We start from the raw sequence: 26,291 nt of genomic DNA on the forward strand, positions 1-26,291 counted from the left end.
CATAGAGCAATAAAATAAATAAAATGGCGCTATTGAAATTGTTATTTGTGTAAATACTGGGACAGACCAACACACCTGACATTCTTACAGTGCATGCATTTATATACAGGGACTGAACAAAGGCAAAAGCATGCCTCTCTTAAGTACCTGTGAAGCGATAACAAGCTGTGTGTGCCTTTGTTTCCCCTCCGTGGCATTTACATTTAAGTGCGAGGTTCCAGACTGCCTCCAGTCAGGATATTCAAACAAAAGGAGGCCTGATGGCCCTTGAGTTCGGCCCAGCTGGAGGTGAGAAAAAGCTCCCTCTCTGCATTCATGTTGCTGCTGGGAATCGAAAGGAGACAACGTGCAGGTGCTGCTGAATGTGTCCCGGTGTCTGAAAATTACACCTGGGACTAGTCCAGCATATTTCTGTGGAGACCAACTTCTTGGCAGGGGGGACGGTGTCCACCCTGTGAAAAGAGTGGGTGGACGCCGTGTACCTGCCTGTATCCTCGACTTGTGCCCTGGCACATTTGGTGGAATTGCCAAAAACCTTTAACTTTTGGAGAGAAGTGAGGGAAACATTCAGGGGGCGCTTAGCTTTCAATTATCCTTTAATGCTAGAGTATTGTGGTGGGGTTGAGACCAAACAATGTTGATCATATATCCAAATCAAAATGGTACGTAGCATTAAAATGCCTGAGGGCAGTAAAATCAGAGATAGTGTCCAGGGCAAAAAGGTAGAACCCCCGTCGATTTAGCAATTGTTTCACAGGCAGTGGGAAATGCTTGCTAGGGGAAACCTCTTGAGTGACAACATCTTGAGGGAAAGCATCATGCCTTTTAAGGACAGTGAGCTCCATTTTTGCAACAACTTTCCAAGAGCACACCCTCAATGATGCAGCCGCCAAGAAGGAGACTCCTTGGCCTGGTCACATGATGTGCTTTCAATGAAGCTGGAGGCGAGAAGTCAAATATCCTTTTGATAGTGTTCAGGAGGAAAAAAAATATTATACTCTGCTACAGTAAATGTGTGTATACCTGATGGCCTTTGGACATGTTTCGGAGTAGCATTGGAGTGCATTTGGCTGATCCATTTAGGATAATTCTGAATACTCAGTCTCTTTAATATATGTATGTGTGACGTCATTCTCGGTTTCACTGAATTCAAATAAATCCACGTTGGGTAGAAAAATAGTGAGGGTGAAGTTAATGTGGGAAACGAGAGAAAGATGTGGGTAGGATCATGTCTGAGTGGCTACAGGGTATCAGACTTGATGAGGTGCAAGAGTGTACATGGGCAGGGCAGATGACAAAGTCAGAGATAGGATACAATGTGAGTGTGGGAAAGTGGATGAGAAGTGTACGATGAGTGAGTGAGGGTGGACATGAAAGGTGTGGAAAGAACAGAGACAACAGTGCTTAAGGGGAAACTAGGGATATGGCGAGAGTATGGATCGGAAGTGTGTGTGAACAGGTTGTGAATGTAAGTGTGCATGTGTGTGTGGTGCGGATAGAGAGAGGGCGATGACGAGTGAGTGCGTGGAAAAAAAGAGTTCATTGGCAGAGAGGAAGAGTGACTGAGATGAGGTTCTGAGATCACATGATCATTCAAAATTAAGCTTGGCTCTCTGCATATGAATTCAACACATGTGAGTAAAGGTGAGTGTTGTTTTGTGACATGCAGCATTAGCTTATGAAGTACATTTTTAATTTTCACTTTGCTGAAATTGGTGATGCTTGCAAATTCTGTTATGGGGCTACAGGTTCTGGCTTTGCAGTCACTGGCTCCTGGAAAAGAAGCTTTCAGCCTGATTTAGATCTCGGTGGCCGGGTTACTCCAACAATGACCAATATCCAGTTTGCCAAAATATAAATCAATCCCATTATATCCTATGGGATTTATATGTTGGCGGACGGGATATCCGTCACCATTCTGACGGAGAAACCGGTCCGCCAAGATCTAAGTCAGGCCCTTAGTTTACAATAAATGTTTGTAGGAATTCATAAGTTTTGTTTTATGGTTGTGCGTATTTGCTATGGACAACTATGTCAGAATGCTTCCATGATTGAGACTGAATAAGTTACGGGTTAGGGTTATTAATATAGAAAATTAATAGAAGTGGCATAGGTGAGGTGGAGTGTTGAAGCAGATGCTTGAAAGTTAACAGAATGTTTAAAAATATATATATTTTGATGGAAAAGAAAAACACCATCCTCATCAAGTTTGTCCATTCGTCCCTCGACAATCCCATCATATACACCCCTGAGATCTCCTCTTCTTTGATCTTTCTAATTTTTTGCTCTTTAGATGCCATCAAATTAATGACTAATTTACAATAGTATGGAGACTTGACACTAAACACATAAATCAGTGAGACCCTAACAATGAAGGTGAAGAGGAACGCTGTACTCACAGTTCAGGGTGACATTGGAGAGTCCTTGGAAGACTGCGATGCCCACTCCCAGCACTTCGTTTGCATGGCAAGATTTATCCACTTCGGCAGAGTAAAGCCTCGAGAAAAAGAAAGAAACGTCAGCAACAGAGGTCATAATTGTTTTATGGTCTGGCTTGACAGTGTAGCTGTTGCAATGCAATTATGGGGCATCACTAGAGATGGGCTTTTGCTCTGCCCTCATGTTGGGAGCCAGGCGCACATGTTTTGATTGGACAGAAGTTGTGTGCTTCCACATTTAAAGTGCTTGCCGTCCACACAGTTGTGATCATTTTATTTATCAAGCAGCCTTCGCTTGAACCGTCAGTGGTACACATATGACATTGTAATGCTATTAAAGTATCTTAGATCGCTAGACATTTTAGGAGGTTTTTTCTCTGGCAGCTGTACAGATGGGAGGAGGGTAGTCATTAACTTTCATGGGTGTTTAGGTTTAACTTGACAGTGCAACTATCACCTGACCTTTTAGCTTACACCAATATTATTCGACAGTTCTTTGCTTCCACACAAATACATATCCATTTCCGTGCTATTTACTTATAATGCTTCATTTTACCATACAACATTCCTTTAAAGTCACACTTACTTGCATAGCCAATGCTTATTGTAATGTATGTTGATCCATTCCAACAGGACATTTGGTAATTTTGTTGGTTAATCCTGGTCGCCAACAGGTTACTCAGACCATCACATGAAGAAAAGGTCTATGTGACATGTTCGGTGTGTGGGGGTGGGACAGACTAGTTCTCAGTGGGCATGTGTTTACTTCACTATAACTACCAATGTGAGCAAAAACGTACAGCCCTCCACTTACTAGGTTTACCCCAAATCAACATTGGGGACTCATCAGCTAGGTGTGGTGAGCAAGATATACTACAACTTGCTGTGAGGTACTCAACCTGTCAATATACTTTAGCATTAAACTCTGGACCATTTCAAAATCCCTATTGCGGGGAGCAGCATATGTCTATTGAGCCCCCAGGGTTTTTTTTACAGTTGCACTACAGGGTTTCTTGAAAGGTGATCGAGATCTACCCTGTTGAAAACTAAAAAGGCTTCAAACTTACTGAGATATGCTTAGGAATAGGCTGGCAGCAGTAGGAAATGTGAGAACATTTGATATTTTCTCTGGAGGTTAAAAAGAAAATTTGCATTGCTGCGCTACCATATGTTTGCAATGTTCTTTTAATTCTTTATTGCAAATATCAAAAACTAAATTTTCAATGTACAAACCAAGTCCACTTCGACTCTAGGTTTGCCAGTAATTGGCTTCTCCATCAATCAACCAATCAGGATTTATAAAGTGCTGCTAATCACCTTATAGGGAATCCAGGCAATTGCAGGCCCCGTGGACTTATTAGAACAGCCAGGTCTTGAGGGCTATTTGGAATTCCAGAAGTGAGGTGATGGTCCGGAGGTGCATGGGAAGGTTGTTCCAAGTTTTTGCTGCAATTTGGGAGAAGGAGCGTCCTCCAATTCTGCTTAGGTAGATGTACTGGGTATGGGCAAGTTAAAGGGAGGCGGAACAATGGTTAGTGGAAGTTCAGGAGGAGGATAATATAGGCGGGTCCTTGGTTGTGTAGAGCCTTGTGTGCGTGGGTCGGCAGCTTGAATTGGAATCCCTTCTGTACAGGGAGCCAGTGGAGTTTCCTGAGATGGGGTGTGATGTGGGTTCGTCGGAGAAGGCCGTGGATGATTCTGGCTGTGGCATTCTTCATGGTCTGAATTCTCTGTAGAAGGTGTGCATCGATACCTACGTAGAGGACATTGCTGTAGTCCAGTCAGTCGGTGATGACGGCTTGTGTCATGGTGCGTCTCATGTGTAGGGGTAGCCACTTCTGAGATTTAAGTGGGTTGGGGAAAGTATCTACTTATATGAAAAAAGCATTCAGATCCTGTAGGAAAGTACCCCTTTTTGACATGGTAACCCCCACTTTTTACCTGGTATTTGATGCAATTTTGACAGACGTGCACAGAGTTCTTGTTATCCAGTTCCCCAGTGCCAGATATCTTTTCCTAATAAATGTACAATTGTTGCCCCAACTGGCAATATCTTTAGCACCACACGTATGTCCCAAGCAACTGGTACCCCTGGTACCGAGGGCAGGAAGAATTTAGAGGGTCCCCAAGCGCTGCAGCATGTATTTGCCACCCTAAGGGACACCTCACCACGCTCATGCAAACTGCCATTGCAGGATGTGTGACATGGTGCAGAGAAAAGTGAAGTCACAACATGGCACACCTCCTGTGTGCCATGCCTGCAGGAACTGCATGTAATATAAGTAAGTCATTCCTACAGCCTTAAGGCAGGGTGCATTATATTACATGTGAGGGTATATCTCTATGAGCAGATATGCCCCTGTGATGTCCATGTCGATTCCTGGACATTGCCAGTAAACAGGGAAGCCATCTTGAGTATGTACTGGGCATTGGTGATTATGAGTTCCCAAGCTACATGACGGCTTCACTGAAACTAAAGATGTTTGGTATCAAGCATCTTGTATTAATAAGCCCAAACTGATTTTAGTGATGTATTTAGTAATACATGCACTCACAGGGCACCTTAGAGGTGCCCCCTGAAAACCTATCATCCCTAGTGTACTGGCTGACTGGTGTAGACCAGCCTGCCACCACAGACAGGTTTATGACCCCTGCAGGTGAGGGCCCATGCTCTCTGAGGGCAGAAACAAGGCCTGCTCTGGCCTGAGGTGTTGTCACCTCCTCCAAACAGGATGGCTAAGTAATCAAAATTTCAAGGAAGGAGGCTTCAAAGGCCTCTGCCGCCTTTCATATGTGACCCAGGCTTCCCCCTTAACAGAGGAAATGCCACCCCATGCCCCGGGCCTATTTGGTACCAGGACTCTGTTTCCTTCATCAGTAAAGTGTACTCCATCTCTCCTATACATCTCTTGCATATGAAAGCGCAGATTGTTATTGTAAATGGACCCCATTATAGGGAACATTGGTACCCTCCATTGATCTGTGTATTGTCTTGGGGCCCACCCTCCTGAACAGGTGTTAGGGGACAACATTAACACAATCCAGAAATATTTGGCGAGTCCTCCCTACCTTTTACGTTATTCCATCTTTAAATAGAAAATAATGAATTTTCTTTCTGATGAATGAGTGCTAGAAAACAAAGCATTGTCCACGCCAATGGGTCTGGAACTGCTGCCACCCTTTTGGCTCTGGAAATTCTTGTTGTGTTCTCTAATGGTGTTGGCAAATCTTTTTTGGTGGGGAAGCTGCCAAGCCCTCATCAATCTAAAATAAAGCATTGGCTAAATCCCAAAATATTTTTGGTCTCTAAAATGCACACATTGCGAGAGTAGTCCGTAGCACTGAAAGGAACTATTTTGTGTGTGAATGTGCTTCTTGTGAATGGGAAACATGCACTAACTCAAAGTGAAGTCAGTCAATGGCTGAAGTGGGCTGCCCATTGCCCCACAATGCATGCTAGAGTGGATTTAGGCAAAGTGTGAATGACACAACAACACACTAATGGATAATGTCTGACTGAAAGCTCCAATGACTATGTTAAAGACATAGTTTTAGTAAAATCATATGGGCTGGTTAGCCAATCAGTCTGGCTCTGGCTTCCAGTCTCCTGTATTTGCTAGTGCTTCATTTGTAGTGTTTTTGTAAATCTTTATTACGAATAAATAGTGTGCAAAAGATAAATAAGTGGAGAGGCTTGCAAAGACAGATAGAGAGAATTGTAGAAAGAGTGTTGCATGGATGAATAGAAAAACGGATAGATAGACAGGATTGCAAAGACAGATAGGTAGCTATGTAAATAGGTAGAAAGATGATTGGATGGATAGCTAAATCTTGCCCACCATCAAATGGGTGGGCAAGATTAAGTAGGACCATGTTGTCTTTGGGTAAGAGTGGAGTTGCACTCCTCAGCCCTGGGCTGGGCTGAGATTTCTGTCTTTGTTGGTGCTGCTGCCACTGACTTTAGGTTAGTTAGACTCCTCCTGATGGGCCGCCTGGCAAGACTGCTCGAGTCTGCAGTGCCACCTCAGTCTGACTGATCCACTAGCAGGCTCCTTCTGCGGTGTCTCCTCAATCTGACTGATCCACTAGCAGGCTCCTTCTGCGGTGTCTCCTCAATCTGACTGATTCAATAGCAGGCTCCTTCTTCTCTGTTGTCCCTTTGATCCAGGGAACCGGTAGACTGTCCACCTATTTTTGGGGAGCAGGGTCACCACACTCGCTACTCGGTACTCCCTTGTCGGCAGGCACTGCTGAACGGCAGCAGCTCTCTCCCGGTCGGCTTGTGCTCCAGATCTACTGTATGTGATCTGCAGCTGCACGTCTCCCTCAGCCACATCTCACACCATCTACCACCGTCCGTGACACAGCTTTGGATCTTACATGTCCCCCTTCTCTTGGAGGAGATTCTCCTCCATGGTGCAGGATCCCCCTCCTCCTCCCTAACCCCCCAGCCAATTCCCACAGCCTTGACACCAAAGAAGGATAGAAGACACTGCAGGAAAGGCCCATAGACCTGGGGGCAGAGGGAGTAGACCACCATGTGTCTAAGCTATGATAGCAAAAGCCACGGCCCCATGAGAACAATTTTAGTTTTGTGCCACGATTTACAAGGAAGGAAAAGGCTTATTGGCATAATTCAGTGGTCAAACTCAAAGATAATTTAAGTAAGGCACTGCTAGAGGAGAAAGAGTCAAGAAGTACACAGCTGCATTAGTTTGATAACTGTGCGTGAAATCTCTATGAATGGAATGCCCAAAAGCCATACTGGAGAAGGATAAGTTGGTTGCCAAAAGTAAAGGAGTGATTAGTTCAGTAGAATATCATTTGTTCGAGTGTCTCAGAAATATAAACGTGTTGTTCATTGGAGAGCAGAAATCAACTGTATTTTTTATCAAAGGAATGAAAATGTCCAACACTGGAGGGACGAGTCAGGGGCCTGATAATTTGAGGGAGAAAGAGGTCTAAGATAGTGCATCAGGGCTTTGCTGATTTTCGAGCATATAAAGAGGAGTTCGACTGCGTTTGTCAGGGAGGAAAGAAAGATCAGAGAGATTAGAGAAGGTGTGTATGAGTAAAAAGTGAGGTTTGAGCTTGTAATGAGAGTGATACTTGAGTGAAGGTAAGAAACTGACGGGCTAGAAGGGATCATTGTTGGGGTCTGAAAAAGCCCCTCTCCACCCACATAAACCTGCACACTCCACTCCTGCGGCATGACATTTCTATTTCACCACTTCCACTATAGTGCCAACGGCCATCTCACTAACAAGTTGTCATTCAATTTAACACTCATTCTGTCCTTCTTGCATCAACCCTGCAGGTGAGGTGGCCAATGCCAGCCACGCCTCACTGAGCACTCCTGCACACACACAACAACTGCAGGGCCAAACGTAAACCAACTGGAAGCGAACTACCATCAACACCAAGTGTATAACCCTTTCTCTCTGTAGCTTCCTGCAGGTACAGAAGCAGGCATTACAGAAAGGGCCGCAAACCCTTGCACGGTCCCTTCGGTAACACAGATTGCGCAGGCGCACATATAGCACCAGTGCAATCCTAAGGGAGCCTTCTCATGAAAATAAAGTTAAGACTTTGCCTCTATGCCCGCACTGTATTAAGGGCGCAAGCCCAGAAGCAAAGAAGCCATCACGAGGTTCACATTAGTGCACCTCAAAGATGTAGCACGTAGTCAGTGCGCTCCCCAAGGGCCCACCTCTGTGAGGCTACATTGGGGCTCTTGCACCCCAGACCTCCCTTTTCTAGGTGGGTGCAGTCAGTAATTGCACCCGCCTGCAGGAGGATCTCTGTCCTCTTTTGAAAATAAAGCAGGCCAAGTGCCACCTGCACTGTGGAGGACAGAGTGGCGGCTATAAACAGCTCCTTACAGTGGTTAATTTGTAAACAAATAAGTGCCGGTTCTCTGGTCAGGAGGCAGCTTGAACCAGCCCATTTCTCCTGTTAGCGCCACTTTAAACAGAACCAACTACTAATCATGAAAGTGGGGAGAGGATTTGGATAATGACCAGAGCTGGAAAATCAGAGCTGGGGAACCAAGTCGGAGTCTCCACATCGGCCCAGAATCCTGGGATTCTGGGCAAATCACTAATCTTCCCGTGCCTGCCATAAATTAAGGTGTCTTAATGGTGTGGATGAAAAGTGCTGGTGTGGATGATTAAGTGCCGGTGGTGAGCACTGGAAACCACCGTCTCAAATTGAGCACTGGCTCCTTAGCCTTTCACTAATATGCTGCCCCCAGGGCAGCCATGAATATAAGTGTACCCTGGGGGAAACACGTTATCTGTAGGTACAGTGCCTCCGTTTGCGCCTAAAGGTGCGCCACCGCCCAAACATCGACAATGCACTCTTCACGTAAACAGTCCTTGAAATGGAAAAATAGAAGTGCAGGTGCTCTGTACAAGAGTACCTGCTTGTTTGTGAGAAGTGCCGTACTCTCCAGTATTAGGCCTCTCTTGAGAAGTGGCGATACTCTTCCCCTCAAAAGAAAAAAGTGCTGGTACTCCACATGGGGCAGTATGGGCCATTTAAAGGACTGCACGCACATAATGCAGCCCTCGGCCTCTAACGCGGCCTTGTAGCCTCCTACTCATAGAACCCCCTAGGTGCTTAGCTGCTGTAGCCTCCTGTAGCTGTTCCCTGATCCGAGATCCCTGGGGTCTGTAACAATGGCCGATGTTAGCGGCTCTGGACTCCATACTTACTCCAGCTCCTTTTCTTCCATGGCGAAAGCTCGAACCGTCCGTACATTGCCCAAAGCCTCATCAGCCACTCCTGTCGCTTTGGAAACCTGCAAGTGAGAAGCAGAGTCCGTCACCATGGAGAAGAGCTTTACTCTCTCCTCGGCGTGAATGTGGGGAGGGTGGGGGCTAAGACGGAGGTCAACCCCTGAGCCGTGGACATTATAGGATACTGAGTCAGAGTACAGTACACACTTACACTGGTACAGGCCTGGGGGACAGCAGGGAGACAATGGCTACTTCCTTCACTCACAGCTTGATGGGGGAGAATGGAACAAGGGGTGCGGCTGCTGTGTTAAGTGAGTGACTAATGAGGGTCCCAGGTACCAACTTATCTCTGCTAGATGAGAAATCAGAACAGGGCTTTGAGGGGGTCGGCCGACCATCGGGAGGCCTGCCCCTCCCGGGGGATTTTGGGCTGGGGGGTGGAGCCAGAGCCCAATTGGGCTTGTTGGGCTGCACTTGGGCTAGGTTTGGGCTAGTGGGTATATAGCCGGCCATTTTGTGTCACTGGCCACTATTTAGGTGGTAGTGACATGACAGCCAGCTGGGTGGGCAGGGGAGCGTTTTTGTTTGGTTGTGTCGCGGTGGTTTTGTGGCTGGTTTTGCAGCATTGGCGTGTAGTCGGTTGGCAGCTGTGCGCCGTGGTTCCCTGAGACGTGCGGTGACTCGTGTGGTGGTGCGCCCGATGTCTGTGATGTTTCCTGCCCCGGCGGAGGACCCACGTGTCGCTGAGGTGCTTTGCCTCTTAGCTAAAGCAGGCCGCACGGACTTACTGCGGCCCGCAATGCAGGTAAGTCCCCCCAGGCGGGCTGCGAGTGGGGTCGCGGCGGTGATAGCTTGTTCACCACCGCGAATCCATAAGGAACGACGGAGGGAAGCAGGGGGGTGCGGCTGCACTGCCATGGCGGCCACGACTTCAAAGGGGACACGCCTCCACAGAAGTCTCGAGGCAGGAGGCGGGTCGGGAACGCGTGGCCCGCGTTAGTGTTTAAAGCCGGGGCTGGGGGTCACACATTGGCGTAGCCCCGGTTGGGGACGGGACAGGGCGGCGGGGGGGCTGCCACCAATACTAGAGGCAGCGGCCAGTTCTCCACTCTATAGGGTGGAGGACCCTGCGCCGGGGGAAGGGGGGAGTGGCCGCGCAGGCAATCCCGGGTGGTCTCGGTGGGAGCAGGGAGGCAAGCGGAACGTGGGTGGGGAGGGGGTGCCCAGGGGGATGGTGGGGTGGATACACAGCCGGCAGACACCAGGCGGGGGCCCGGCGGCGAAGCAGGTTGCGGGAGTGCCCAGGGCGTGGGACGCGGCAGCAACAGGGGGCCCCGCGCTGGGGACCGATGACGTCCCTTGAGATAGGGGGTTGGCTGGAGAGGGCCCGAAGGGGCTCAGGAATAGGTGGACGGAGCGGGGCGGGTGGGGGCGGGACCTGGGGGTAGGGAGGGGTGCGGGGGGAGTTGGGGACCACAGCGGTTTGTCGCAGGCGGGCCAGGCATGGGACGGCAGCATAGGCAAGAGGGTGGTGGACACTTTGGAGTGGAACGACGGGGAGGGAAGAGGACGGGGGTTTCCTGGGGGTGAGGGCGTGGGGTGCCCCAGTCGGGGGGTGGGTCGTGGGCTAGGTGGGGGCAGGCCGGCCCAGCAGGGGGGGTCTTTCCTGAAGTGCGTATGCACGGGTGGGCGGCGGGTGGGCGGTGAGTCGGGGACGTTGGGCCCCTGGGGTCGGAGGAAAGGACTAACCCCGGCATGTCGGGCTTCACTTCTTTTTGGCAGGGGCGGCAGGTGAGGTGCTCAGGAGAGTTGCATGCGGCTCCGCCCCACCGAGAGGATCGGCCGGCTCTGCCTCATGTGGGTGGCCGCGCTCCCACGAGGGATGTACAGCAAGTGGTGCGCAGGAGGAGGAGCGAACGGTCGCCAGTGCCCCAACCCCGCTGGGTTGATGCGGCCTCCAAGGGACAGGTCTAGGTGGATTCTACCTCATCAAGGGATTTAGGTGATAGGCGTACAGGGCAGCGAAAAGGGAGCATTGATTTAGGGGAGCTACTTCACACTTGCAGGGAGCGGGCAGGCTTGAGCAGGCTGGAGTCCACAGAGGGCGGTCTATTGCCAAGATGAGCAGACAGGGAATGTGCATGGGTGTCTGGGCTGGAGTCCGAGGTGGACGGCCCATTGCTGCTGGACTATGACGAAGAGAGCGTGGAAGAGGGGGAAGTTGTAGGAGAGGGGGAGCAGCAGGCGGACGGGAGGGGGGATGCGAGTAATGTTGTGTCTAGTCTCTTGCAGAGCGGTCCGGCCAGGTGGAACAAGGTGGATAGCATGGCAGCCCCCCCTTCACGACTGGTGGCGGGATCCAGTCAGGACGCCGACCTTGACGCCAGTCTAGGCACGGGAGCACACGCGGAGGGTAGGGGCTGGAGGATGAAGGAAAGGGAAGACGAGGAGCTATCAGGTGCGGGACCTCAGGTGATGGTATCGGTGGGGGGGCATAACCGGCGCGACAGGAGGGTGAGGCCGTCTGTGCTGCAGCGACGGGCCCCCGGAAGGTCAAGGGGCGGGGTCGTCGGGGGTGACCACGGGTGGGGGAAAGGATGACGAAGGGGCGCCCAAGGCGGGGAGAAAGGAGAGTCTTGACGTTCCGGTTAAGAAATTGCTGTACATGGGAATTACAAAACCATTGGGGGCTCATCTTACTTTGGCCACCAAGGAAAAAATATGGAAGGGCGAATACGTCGACATGCTGAAGCTGTTACATAGAGAGCTTACAGCGAAAGAGGGGTCCAAGCAAGAGGAACTAGAGCTGGCTAGGAGACCGAGGGTGCCTTTGAACAATGAGAATTGGTCGGCGGGTTATCTGATGTTTGCCAGTGTGTACTGTGAAAAGTACCCCGAGAGGTCCGTGGCATTGTTTAAATACATGGACGTAGTCAGGCGGGCGCAGGTCACATACAGAGGGTATGTGTGGTCGCATTATGACGAGGAGTTTCGGGCCCGGTTGGCTTGGGATCCGGAGGCAAAGTGGGGGGAGATAGACTCAGATTTATACCAGCAGACCATGGGGGGGGGCAAGTTCGGGAAAACAATATATACGGCAAGCGGTCTCCCTCTCGCTCCCTGCCCCTTTCCGAACCACCCGGGTTCTGCGGGGAAGAGCGCCGGCGGACCCGTGAGAGCGTTCTGGGATTTTAACAAAGGGACATGCACCACGCAATACTGCAAGTTTCGGCACGAATGTTCCAAGTGAGCAGGGAAGCACCCAGTGGTGCAATGCTGGCGGACAGGAGGAGGGGGGCAGGGTCAGTTGTCCAGCCAGGCAGAACAACAGCCGGCAGGGGGTAGGCGTGGAAGGGGAGGACAGGGGACTAAGGGCAAAGGCTCATACTCCCATTGACGAGGGCTGTCTGGAGGAATGTTTGGCGTCCTATCCACAGACCGAGGACGTGATACTGTTGCAACAGGGTTTTCAGGAAGGGTTCAGGGTGGGTTATGAGGGTCCAAGGGCGGCTAGGTGGGCTGAGAATTTGAAGTCCGCTAAGTCGCATGGTCCGGGTGTGCGGAAAAAGTTGCTGAAAGAAGTTCGGAAAGGGCGCATGGCGGGTCCTTTCAGGAGTAGCCCCATTCAGGACCTGATCATCTCACCAATTGGAGTTTTGCCGAAGAAGGAACCGGGGTAATATAGGTTGATTCAACACCTGTCCTGGCCGAAAGGGGCGTTGGTTAATGATTTCATAGCGGCCGATTTGTATTCTATCTCCTACTCATCGGTGGACGTGGCGAGGCAATTGGTCACGACGGTAGGGACGGGCGCCCTCATGGCAAAATGTGACATAAAGCCGGCATTTCGACTGCTCCCGGTACACCCTGAGGATTATCAGTTGTTGGGTATCCAGTTCGAAGGGTCTATCTTCGCAGACACAGCACTGCCAATGGGCTCTTCCATATATTGTGCCTTGTTTGAGCACTTCAGTACATTCCTGCAGTGGGCTTTTTCATGGCGCACCGGCAAGGAGACGGTGACACACTACCTGGATGACTTTTTCATGGTGGAATTGCCCAGTTCTGCGGACTGCCAGCAGCAGCTGGCTAGTTTTAAAGAGCTCATGGGCTACCTGGGTGTGCCCCTGGCGCCAGAGAAGACACAAGGTCCCAGTACGGTGTTGTCCTTTCTTGGTATTGAACTGGATTCAGTAGCGATGGAAGCCCATCTGCCGGGGGACAAAAAAGTGCATATGCTGTTGTTGATTGACAGCTTGCTGGCCAAAAGGAAGGTGACAGTCAGCAAGGTACAGGTCCTGCTGGGACACCTGAATTTTGCATGCAGGGTGGTGCAAGCGGGGCGCACGTTCTGCAGACGGTTGGGTTTGTCTTTGGCTGGTCTGACCCTCCCACTGTCAGCAGGCACTAAGGAAGACCTGCGCATGTGGCGAACCTTTTTGGAGCATTTTTAATGGCATTCCGATGGCACCTCCTGTAGAATGGGAATGGGATGTTACCATTTCCTCTGATGCGGCAGGGGTGGGAGATTTTGGTCTCTACTGGCAGGGGAGGTGGTGCGCAGAATAATGGCCGCCACATTGGAAGAACGGGGGGAGGAGTATTGCTTTTCTGGAGCTCTTTCCACTGGTGGTGGCTGTGACAGTGTGGGCTCGGGATCTGGCACACAAGAAGGTGCTCTTTAAGGTGGACAATATGTCGGTCGTACAGGTTGTGAACAGACAATCCGCCAGGGACGCCCAAGTTCTCAAGTTGTTGAGGGTTTTTGTGCTGCGATGTTTGGAGCATGATACCTTGTTTCAAGCCAGTCATGTGCCAGGAGTGGACAATGACATTGCGGACGCTTTGTCTTGTTCACAGTGGCAGATGTTTCATGGGCTAGCCACGGAGGCGGACAAGGACAGGACGCCGTTTCTAGCAGGGATCTGGTCAGTAGGAGACAGAGGGTTGTTCAGTTGGTAAGAGGGTCACTGGCTCCTTCCACTTGGAGGGCATACGAACAGGCGTGGTGGGAATTCCTGGACAGTGGCACATCGCGGCGTGGGCAGCACTGGGTGCGGGAGGAGCAGGTAGTGTAATTCATTTTGGACATGATTGACAAAGGTTTGCCCAGAGTGACGATAGCGGGCAAGTTGTCGGAAATAGCTTTCATGGGAAAACTGTGGTGGGGTTACGTGCCTTCGGCGGGGGAATTGGGTAATCGATTACTGGAAGGTTGGGCCCGGGAGAGGGGTAGCAGGCCGCAGCAGTGGAGCCCTCTATCGGTCAATATTCTGGCCGGCCTGATTCGGCTTTTGCCGCACATATGCGGCAATACAAAGGAGGTGGTTTTGTTTTCCACATTAATGTCGTGGATGTACTTCGGAGCCTTTCAGGTGTCAGAGTTGCTGGGTGCGAGGGGGACAAGAGGGGTTCGGGGGGGAGTTGAATTGCGGGTTGACAAGGTGGCGGTACAGCTCAATCGTTCTAAGATGGACCAGCAGGGTCTGGGGATGTGGGTGGTCATGGGACCAGTGGTGGACAAGGTAGTGTGCCCCGCGGCCTGGGGGGGGGGGGGGGGGGGGGGGTTGGCTGGGGGGTTGGAGCGGGATGACAGGGAGGTTTTTCAGCGACAGGGGGGCAGCAGGGTGTCAGCGTCTCAGCTGCTTTGGGTTTTGAGGAGAGCCCTCCAGGCCTTGGGGGAAGACCCGGGGCAATATGGAACTCATTCCTTCCGCATTGGTGCGGCCACTGATGCAGCCAAGAGGGGGTGTCGGAGGGAAGACATTATGCGCTTGGGGCGTTGGAAATCGGATTGCTTTAAAACATACATCCGGTTGAGGGGCTCTGGGGAGAGGGACGTCTGATGTTCATTTCCTTCCTCATATATGTGTCTTTGCAGGTGCGGTGGCGGGGCCTGCTGCGGCGGAATTGTCCATCTTCATCGTAGGACACTTGTTTGTGAGAAGGGTAGAAAGTTATGAGTATGGGAAAGGCAATGGTTTGAATCTGAGCTTGGACCCTCAGTTGTTTAGGTGTCATTGGCGGGGGAAAGAGGGTATGCGATGGCATGAGTTGTTTCCAGTTTTGAATGGGGCAATCAGAGGGAGGATTTGCCCTGATGCTTTGGTTATTCACTTCGGGGAAAATGACCTGGTGCAGTGTAAAGGTTTGGCCCTGTTAAAACAAATGAAGAGGGACCTACTAGAGATCAAGCAGCAGTGGTCAGGTTGTTACGTGGTCTGGTCGGAGTTTATTCCCAGGAGACAGTGGAGGGGAGCGGAGCGGCCAGCCGTGACAGATAAAGCTAGGAGGAAGATCAACCGGGATATGCGTTTGTTTTGTGACAAGGAAGGTATTGGGAGATTGGAGCATCCAGAGCTGCGGTATGCGGCAGTCTACTTTTTTAGAGAAGATGGGGTGCACTTGTCCCGGTACGGAATGGAATTGTATATCATTCAGCTGAAAGAGGTTCTGGACAGGTCTTTTCTGAGTGGCGTTTTTTCCTGGGTAATAGTTGGTAGGTCTGTTTACAGTTACAATTTATGGGTTGGGAAAGGTCACTCTGGGAGCACGCAGGAAGGGGAAGTAGCATAGGAAGGTTACATAGATAAATAGGTTAGGAAAGGTTACGGAGTTGCAAGTTTGGGGGTTTATAAATGGTTGCAAAGGGAAACTTTAGGGGAGGGGGTGGAGGGTAAGGTAGGAGGAAAATATTTAGTGAGGTTTATTTTTGTACGGCATAGGCCAAGGAATTCATTTGTAAGGTGCACCTGTCTTCAATAAAGCGGCCTTTTTCACACTAACAAGCTAGTTGTGGTCTGTGCTGCACCCCCCTGTTGGCCCAACACAGTGTTCTATTATCTCAGAGGCCCCCATACATGCAGAGGGCAGTCTGTGAGGGTTACTACCAATACCTGTTCCTGGGCTCGGCGCGAGAGCTTCCTTAAAAAAGAGCCAATCAAGGCGCCAGCTCCCACCAACGTCGGTACCACCACAACCATCAGCGTTGTCAGTTTCGGGGAAATGAGGTAGAGTGAGATGAAGCAGCCGACAGTCTGGGTGATGCTACGTAAACCCTGCAGATGGAAACAGAGGGGATAAACATGCCTTAAACAAAAGTTAGAGTGCAAGCTGCCCCTGTGGAAGTGCAATCTGGTACACAAAGGTAGAGCAAGTGCTGGGTGAGAGTGCAAACGCTGCACGGGCCAGTGCAAGAGAAGTGTGTGGACTGGGTGCAGTGCAAACGTTGCACGGGCCAGGGCAATGGCAAGAGGAGTGTGTGGACTGGGTGCAAGGTGCAGTGCAAGAGGGTAGTGGACTCAGTGCAAGATGAGTGTGTGGACTGGGTGCAAGGTGCAGTGCAAGATGTTAGTGGGCTCAGTGCAAGAGTGTGTGGACTGGATGCAAGGTGCAGTGCAAGAGGAGAGTGGGCTCAGTGCAAGAGGAGTGTGTGGACTGGGTGCAAGGTGCAGTGCAAACGCTGCACGGGCCAGTGCAAGTGCAAAAGGAGTGTGTGGAGTGGGTGCAAGGTGCAGTGCAAGAGGGGAGTGGGCTCAGTGCAAGTGCAAAAAGAATGTGTGGACTGGGTGCAAGGTGTAGTGCAAGAGGGGAGTGGGCTCAGTGCAAGTGCAAGAGGAGTGTGTGGACTGGGTGCAAGGTGCAGTGCAAGAGGGTGCGATCTCAGTGCAAGAGGAGTGTGTGGACTGGGTGCAAGGTGCAGTGCAAGAGGGAAGTGGGCTCAGTGCAAATGCAAGAGGAGTGTGTGGACTGAGTGCAAGGTGCAGTGCAAGAGGGTAGTGGGCTCAGTGCAAGAGGAGTGTGTGGACTGGATGCAAGGTGCAGTGCAAGAGGGGAGTGGGCTCAGTGCAAGTGCAAGGGGAGTGTGTGGACTGGATGCAAGGTTCAGTGCAAGAGGGGAGTGGGCTCAGTGCAAGTGCACTGGGGCAAACATACAATGTGGGTGTTGTACACAGTGCGAGAATGTAATCTGAGGCCTGCAGGCCACCAGTGTGCAGGCATAAAGATGAAAGGTGTCAATTGCTTTGTACCCGCGAAATCACTGTATTCACAACATTAGATTTTTTGTGAAGTAACTCTGGTTTATATTGACTAGGTGCAAGGTGCAGTGCAAGAGGGTAGTGGGCTCAGTGCAAGAGGAGTGTGTGGACTGGGTGCACGGTGCAGTGCAAGAGGGTAGTGGGCTCAGTGCAAGGGGAGTTTGTGGACTGGGTGCAAGGTGTAGTGCAAGAGGGGAGTGGGCTCAGTGCAAGTGCAAGGAGTGCGTGGACTGGGTGCAAGGTGCAGTGCAAGAGGGTGTGATCTCAGTGCAAGAGGAGTGTGTGGACTGGGTGCAAGGTGCAGTGCAAGAGGGAAGTGGGCTCAGTGCAAGTGCAAGAGGAGTGTGTGGACTGGGTGCAAGGTGCAGTGCAAGAAGGGAGTGGGCTCAGTACAAGTGCAAGAGGAGTGTGTGGACTGGGTGCACAGTGCAGTGCAAACGCTATATGGGCCAGTGCAAGAGGAGTGTGTGGACTGGGTGGAAGGTGCTGTGCAAGAGGGTAGTGGGCTCAGTGCAAGAGGAGTGTGTGGACTGGGTGCAAGGTGCAGTGCAAGAGAGTAGTGGGCTCAGATCAAGAGGAGTGTGTGGACTGGGTGCAAGGTGCAGTGCAAGAGGATAGTGGGCTCAGTGCAATAGGAGTGTGTGGACTGGATGCAAGGTGCAGTGCAAGAGGGGAGTGGGCTCAGTGCAAGTGCAAGGGGAGTGTGTGGACTGGATGCAAGGTGCAGTGCAAGAGGGGAGTGGGCCCAGTGCAAGTGGACTGGGGCAAACATACAATGTGGGTGTTGTACACAGTGCGAGAGTGTAATCTGAGGCCTGCAGGTCACCAGTGTGCAGGCATAAAGATGAAAGGTGTCAATTGCTTTGTACCGGCGAAATCACTGTATTCACAACATTTGATTTTTTGTGAAGTAACTCTGGTTTATATTGAAGGTTCAACGTCCCTACTGGAGAACCAAAACTATACTCTTAACACACCACAAAGACAATTATATTTTAGTCCAAAAACTGTTTTGTACTGTACATGAATTACTGAACATGGCTGTCAATAAAACAATACGAAGTAGAATAATAAAGTGATTAAGGTGCAAAAAGTGACTTAGTTACTGTAACTAGGAGGAAGCAGAAAGAGCAAGTCACGTCTCCCGCTCCCCATAAAAACAATTGCGAAGCTGGCGACGTTTATTTAATCACCCTATCTCTAACCGGCTGGTGGAGTCGCTAAAGAATACACTTTGCAAGACCACAACCGCCCGGTGTGTGTCTACCGATGCTGTACTTTCCCTGATCCTATAGTATTCACTAAATAGGAATCCTCCACGATTAATTTCGGCTGTCAACCAATGTTCATTTATCCTTTGTCCTGATGAAGACCCGCCCTTGATGCATTTTAAGCTGCGCTAGTTCCTAGGGTCGAAACGTCGACGTTGCAGTCACACTAGTCCTACGCAGATGCACAGGCCCCAACACAAAGTCATTCTCTGGTCGTGTATTCATGCATTAAGAACATTGGACAGTATTACATCAATATTGTTGCTCCTAAATGTTACCTATTTTTATAATATATGTATAGCACAATGTTCACATATCACCACTAAGCCACTTTTTGCACCTTAATCACTTTATTATTCTACTTCGTATTGTTTTATTGACAGCCATGTTCAGTAATTCATGTACAATACAAAACATTTTTTGGACTAAAATATAATTGTCTTTGTGGTGTGTTAAAAGAGTATAGTTTTGGTTCTCCAGTAGGGATGTTGAACCTTCAATATAAACCAGAGTTACTTCACAAAAAATCAAATGTTGTGAATACAGTGATTTCGCCAGTACAAAGCAATTGACACCTTCCCGACGGAACCACTTCTTCATATATTACTCATACCCAGGTTCTGAGGGACACAGGCTCACCCCATTTCTTTAAATGGCATAAAGATGAAAGGCATAGAGGAGCAGAACAAAGGCAATAAAGGTGATATCATGGCTTTAGGAATGCATGGGCTGAGCCAGGAGAGGAGAAACAATGCAAAGAGGCATGTCACTGGGAGGGGGCATCCTCCGTGGGGCCAAACTTCTCAGGCAGACTACCGGGCTCATGGATTGATCCCAGCGGCACTAACTCCTGTAGCAACTTTTCAGCTCTGATATTAAATTCTTGGGGCTTTTTGCCTTTTGTTTCTCCTTTATTGTACCAGTAGCTACCATATTGGGCTATTTGTTTCCTGGCATAAGTTGCGTACATTGGACCATTATGGATTGCATTGTCCTGAAGAGAGACTCACTCATTATTTTATTTAAAAGGGTGGAAACGTTCACAGCTCTCCCATACTAAGACTGGCCATAGGATAAACTATTTTGAATCCCTCTCGAATTTGTTAAATAAGTCTAGCTGGATTGTTTAGTGCTGTGTAAAAAATGTTCACACTTGCTGTTCACCATGTACTGCACCTTCTGCACTAGACAACTATATATCGCATATGTTAAATGAATAATATTGATATGCCTTTTATGAATTCACCGTCTCGGTTTTGCTTGATGTTATTTAACAATTGCACCCATATGTATTTGCCTTATTGTTTAAGGGTGATATCTTAGAATCATTGTTCCTTAAATTATATATACAAGGTTTTGGGTCTGCCTACATTTTGTGCAGGGAGAATACAACCACTGCAGAGTAAGGCGGGACCCCACTGGGAGCAGGCAAGCAACGCAGGAGCAGACATGAAGACTCACCTGGGAAATAACAAGCTTAAAGGAGGACTTGAACTCCTGGACATCCGAAGTGAGGCGATTCACCAGATGACCAGTTTTATGGGCATCGAAGAAAGCCACATCCTGCCTGAAAGAAGAAGCACATACGTCTCAGAACGCACGTGGAGGTCAAAGTTCTAGCACAAAGCACTGGTGCACAGGCCCTGGGCACCTCACCTCAGCACAGGTGACGCACAAGTATTCATCAAAGAAGTATTATCAAGAAACACAGCACTGGGTGTAACAGTAAGAAATGGCACATTAAACCTGAGAAAGAGGACAGAGTGAGAAACTGGTACACATCTGGACCTTAGAGTCAGCACAGAGAAGCAAGGAAAGAGCTACCGTGCCAAGAAAGATGGCGGCCGGCTTAAAATTACCTGAGCAGAGACGAGAAGAGCTCCTTCCTCATTCTGGCGGCTATTCTCTCACCGACGCGAGACAGCAGGATGATGTACCCACAGGTCAGCAGCCCCTGCAATAAAATGACTAGTGAAGCGTAGGCCACCATTGCCTTTTCGTGGTAATCAGTTGAATGAAGACAAGAGTATGTGCGAGTGCTCCCTGTACCTCAAAACCGGTCTCCTTGACAGAAGTAGGCGGTTAAAAAGCAAAAGGGGATGATGGACGCCTCAGAGGATGAAACATCTAAAGATGAGGACCAGAAAGAACACTTTGATGAGGTCACTCAGCTGCCCTCTTATTTTGGTATTGTTTATTTATTTAGGTAGCAATTTTCATCAGTGCGGCAGGGCCCAAAGGGAACCAGCAAGCTTTAGACAGAACACTTGAAAAATACTGATGGAGCACTGATGGTTGGAAAGGTTACATTTCAGTAAAGTACAAGACTGAAAACATCACAAACAAATGAGCTGAGGAGCAAACAGACAAAACCTAGGAAGAGTGGGATTATTTCAGCAAGTAGCTGGGCCCCTAAAAAGACCTCATCACTCACTGCAACTATTTGTATATTTACCCTTAGAGTATTGAACAAGTTACTTACTTTCAGTAACGCTCTTTCTGATAGGGCCGCTATCTCACTGCCGATTCCTTCCTTTCCTTTAGATTATTCCCAGGCGCCAGACTGTATCTTTAAGAAATGACAGCAATGCTCCAGTTTACCTGCTGGTGGCAGTGTGGCTCTATGATGAGTCCTCACAGCCCGGGAACTGATGGAGCAGAGCTGCAAATAAGTTCCACCCTTGCACACTGACGTCAGTTTCTTGTATCTTTCTCCTTCTGTGCCCCAACAGAGAGCACAGAACAATTGTTTAAGGCAGTGTGCTGATCATCTAACTGGATAGATCACTCCACAGGAAAAGGGAGGAGGGCGGGTAGTGAGGAATCCGCAGCTAGCTACAGTATACAGCAGACAGAGTGGTACAGAAGGTAACTTGTTGTTCTGATGGATGCTTCTAACCACAGATTCCTCACCTTTAGAATAGACAAAGGTGAAGGGAAAGGGAGAATGGGTGCATTAAAAAAGTCCTACAGCACAGAGCTGTTACAGCAACCTTCCCACTGGAGCTGGCTGCCTAAGCAGTAGTGCTTTGTGAATGCATGCACCATTACCCCCGTCACAGCCTAGCAGATGTGCAGAAAAGGCACCCCTTGCATCTGTGCCATTGTAATGGCCCTGGTGAAATGAGCCTGTAGGCCTTCACGGGGCTGGTTCTAAGCCAGCGCATAGAGGATTTTGATGCATACTACTTTCCATCTTGAAAGAGTCCTCTCCTGCATTGCCTTGCCTTTCTTCACACCAGAGAATATAACAAGGAGCTCACAAGACCATCGACGGTTTCTTTTCTTGGGAAGAAGAGTGTCGTCCCACTTGCTGGCGCAGTGGTAAACACAGAATAATAAAATGGTCATTACCATTTTATCATTCTGTGTGCTGCCAGCCCGCGCAGCTGGACTGTGAGGGTAGGGGTGGGGCAGATTCCTGCAGATTGCAGGATGCTCCCAGGGCTCAGTGCACATGTCAGATTGGACAGCTGTCTACAGCCGACCTATCCCACATGGGCACTTCAGACCCAGCAAACCCCGGCACTAAGAAACAGCCAGGGGATTGCTGGCACAGGCCCCCAGCCTCAAAATGTGCAAAATAATCAATTGATAGACAGAATGCAAACATTCACCCCCAGTCACAAGGATCTGGGTTTAATCCATCATTCTTTTGCTCACCACACCACCCCAGTTTGGACCCAGCCATATGCAAATCAGTCTTGACCCTGCTCCTTGGGGGAACAGTCCAGCCCGAACTGCCAAGCCAGGTCCTCCCTGGACCAGAAACAAGCATCCTGGGACCGGTTTCAGGGCATCACCCTTCATCAGCCAATATAACAAGGGGAACCCCTGACAGATTCATGTAGGTAGGGAATCAGGGGCAAATTGAAAATTTACAAAGAAAAACCTTTCTCTACATATATATTTCAATATGTACACCGTATCATCTATTCTAGCATTGACACTCTGACTGGACCAACGAACAGAACATTTAATACATTAGGAAGAAACTATTCATTCTTAGATTTTATTTTTCATTTTTATCTAGGTCAAAAAGATCAGTTTCAATGCAATCATATATTAACAATTTATAGATAATAATACATTAAAAATGACAAAACGTTTTTATATACAACAGTGTTGCTCAAACTCAAAGAAAGATCCCATAAACAGTCATTCACAGCACCCTCTCAGACTCACACCAATGTCATACAGCACCACCAATACATACGTCACACTATTGCCAACAATAACCTAAATGAACATAGAGGCCCCGCATACAATGAAATCAATATTCGAAAATCAGTGTATAAATACTCAATACTGTGCATGATTATACATATTTTGTTATAATTTCAAATACAATTTCAATATTTGAGAGATTGAAAAAAGGCAGGGGGGGCATATTTAGTGCGCCACCACCCTTCATCAGCCAGGCTAGCTTGAATCCAGTGGTGTAGTGAGCACGGGACCCACGTCTGGGCATACCCTTCCCACTAAGGGCGACATATGCAAAAGAATCAATAGATGGACGGAATGCTGGACAATGCAAACATTCAGCCCCAGTCACAAGGATCTGGGTTTAATCCATCATTCTTTTCCACACCACACCACCCCAGTTTGGACCCAGCCATATGCAAATCAGTCTTGACCCTGTTCCTGTTCCTCAAAATGAGCACTGGGTTTGCTTGCTTTACCCAATCCTAGAGCTGCTATCATGCGGACAGCAGCTCCAGGATTGGTTGGATTTGAGCTGCACTTGGAAGGAAGTAATTCCCTTTCCTCCCTTCTCATCATCGCACCCCGGAATGGCACGGGGAGAGGAGCACCGGACGGATGGTCCGCGGCCAGCAGCATTTATGGTGAGTTGCCAGTCGCCACTGCTTTACTGAGCAGGTTATTTAATTCATTGTTGAGGCAAAAAAGCATTTCTACAGGTACTCGCCAAAACGATCGGCTTTGGCGATTCCTGACTTTGAATAGGCAACAAAATAGGAAATACAGTGTTCGATAAAGAGCTCTCTTTTGGCTGGCTAGTTGTTTAAAATGGTAAACATTGTTTACCACGAATCCTTTTCCCCGTAGGCAATTACAATGCAGTTGTTACCAAGACCGCGTTGTAACAATGCATACCATCACTCCGCAAGTCGTAACAACGACTTGCGGAGGGGTCAGAAGGTGTTGGATTTAAAATCCAACACCTTCCCTACTGTTGCACATACTGGAGTTGGAATAGTAAATTATACTATTCCAACATCCAGCGCCCCCCCCCCAGAGCAAGTCGTTGTTACGACTTGCGGAGTAATGGTATGCGTTGTTACAACGACCGCATTGTAACTGCATGCGGGGAAAAGAATGCGTAGTAAGGTGGCTTATTCACTTACAAACGACCAATAATAGGCTCTCAACAAACAGCAAGTCACCCCAGGGCATCAGTCAAGTCGCACAAATCGCTTGGTACCAGCTGTCTGATGTTGCCCTTTTATGCAATCATAAGAACAAGTTACTTACCTTCGGTAACGATGTATCTGTAAGAAACATTAGTTAGTTAGATTCCTCACCTTAGAATATCCCCAGGCGTCAGACTGGATCCGGAAGATTTTTCGTCAGCAAGACCCCTTGTGCGTCGCTAGGCGTCGTCTGCGGCTCCGCGTCCGTTGTCGGCGTCGTGCGCCGGAATGACGTCGGAGTATTTAGACGCCGCCCTCGCGCGCTGACGTCAGTTCTTGTACATAGCTTTCCGCGCCAGGAACGCAGAGCCATGCAAAGACCGACACTGGTGCCAAAAATAAAATCTAGGGGCCTGAAAAGGATAACCTTAACCCTAGATGTCAGTTCGCAGAACGGGGAGGATGGGTGGGTCGGTGAGGAATCTAACTAACTAATGTTTCTTACAGATACATCGTTACCGAAGGTAAGTAACTTGTTCATCTGAAAGAAACACGTTAGTTAGATTCCTCACCTTAGAATAGATACCCAAGCAATACCATCCCCGGTGGTGGGTCTGCGAACCAAGATCACACCAGAAAGTCCTGGAGGACAGAACGGCCAAAGAAGCCATCCCTCCGGACTTGGCTGTCAAGGCAATAATGCCTGGCAAACGTGTGTAGCGAAGCCCACGTTGCCGCCTGACAGATGTCCTGCAAAGGGACACCCCGTCCCAAAGCAGTAGTAGCTGCCGTGGCCCGAGTAGAATGGGCGCGCAGCCCAACAGGAGGGTCCTTTTTTGCCAAGGAATAACAAATTTTGATGCACAAAACGACCCACCGAGAGATGGTCCGTTTGTGCACAGCTTTCCCCTTCTTAGCACCCACGTATCCAACGAAAAGTTGGTCGTCCACCCGGAACTGCTTCGTGCGGTCCAGATAAAAGGAGAGCGCACGTTTTGGGTCCAGACGGTGGAGCCTCTCTTCCTCTTTGGAAGGATGCGGAGGCGGAAAGAAGGTGGGCAAGGTGACAGACTGCCCAAGATGAAATGGAGTCACCACTTTCGGAAGAAAGGAGGGACGAGGCCGAAGGACAACCTTGTCCGGATGAACAGAGAGAAAAGGAGGCTTTGATGATAAAGCCTGGAGCTCACTCACCCGTCTAGCCGAGGTGATGGCTACCAGAAAAAGCAGTCTTAAGCGTCAGCATACGAAGAGGAAAATTATGAAGAGGCTCAAAGGGAGCACACATTAGAAATGTGAGAACAAGATTCAAGTCCCACTGAGACATTACAAAAGGGACAGGAGGGAACGTGTGAGTAATGCCTTTTAGAAAGCGTGTAACTACAGGGGACTTGAAAAGAGAAGGCTGATCAGGAAGCCGCAAGAAGGCAGAGATGGCAGCAAGATAACCTTTCAAGGTGCCCAGGGCAGAGCCCTGCCGGGCCAAAGAAAGAAGAAAGAGGAGAACCTCAGAAAGAGGGGCGGAAAGGGGATCCACAGCCTTTGCTGTGCATCATGCCACAAATTTGTTCCACCGGCAGGCGTATACCGTCTTTGTGGAGGGATGCCTGGCTGCCAGAATGACATCACAGAGTTCAGGAGGCAAGTCAAATGGCATCAACTGCCGCCGCTCAATCTCCACGCATGGAGGTGGAGGCTGGACAGGTTCGGGTGGAGGACCATCCCCTGCTGCTGCGACAGAAGATCCTCCCGAAGGGGCAGACGTATCGGAGGATCGGTCAACATACTGAGTAGCTCGGGATACCAGTACCTTCGTGCCCAATCCGGAGCCACCAAGATGACTTGGGCCCGGTCGTGCCTGATCTTCTTCAGCACTCTGGGCAGAAGTGGTATAGGCGGAAAGGCGTACAACAGACCGCAACTCCACTCGTGACAAAAAGCGTCGCCGAGCGAGTGCCGCCTTGGAAATTCCAACGCGCAGAACTGCTGACATTGCGCGTTCTCTTCGGTGGCGAATAGATCTAACCAAGGCTCTCCCCACTGCTGAAAGAGACCTTGCGCCACTTCGGAGTTCAGACGCCATTCGTGATCCATCATGCACCGGCGGCTGAGTTCGTCTGCTCTGGCGTTCAGAGAGCCCGCCAGATGTTGAACCACTAGGGTGACGCCCTGGTGTTGCAGCCACGTCCAGAGGCGCAGAGCCTCCTGACAAAGGGTCCACGACCCCACCCCGCCCTGTTTGTTGCAATACCACATGGTGGTGGTGTTGTCCGTGAACACCTGCACAACACTCCCCCTGACAGAGGGAAGGAAGGCTTTCAGTGCAAGTCGGATCGCTATCAACTCCAACAGGTTGATGTGGAGGCGAGACTCCGCCGGAGACCAGAGGCCTCTGATCTCCGCCTCTCCCATATGGCCACCCCATCCT

General features: G+C 49.6%; 1 protein-coding gene across 1 annotated transcript in view; it reads right to left on the reverse strand.

Moving 5' to 3' along the window:
- Positions 1-26,291, reverse strand: part of ABCB8 (ATP binding cassette subfamily B member 8) — a 432,700-nt gene that overhangs the window by 257,696 nt on the left and 148,713 nt on the right. Inside the window, exons 4-8 of the mRNA XM_085628480.1 lie at positions 20,348-20,442; positions 19,950-20,055; positions 16,075-16,236; positions 9,155-9,240; positions 2,400-2,497 (exon numbers count right to left, since the gene is read on the reverse strand). Of these exons, the coding sequence (XP_085484606.1) occupies positions 2,400-2,497; positions 9,155-9,240; positions 16,075-16,236; positions 19,950-20,055; positions 20,348-20,442 (547 nt within the window). The remainder of the gene's footprint in view (positions 1-2,399; positions 2,498-9,154; positions 9,241-16,074; positions 16,237-19,949; positions 20,056-20,347; positions 20,443-26,291) is intronic.

This window comes from Triturus cristatus, chromosome 10 (assembly GCF_964204655.1).
Source record: "Triturus cristatus chromosome 10, aTriCri1.1, whole genome shotgun sequence".
In the NCBI taxonomy this organism is placed as follows: domain Eukaryota; kingdom Metazoa; phylum Chordata; class Amphibia; order Caudata; family Salamandridae; genus Triturus; species Triturus cristatus.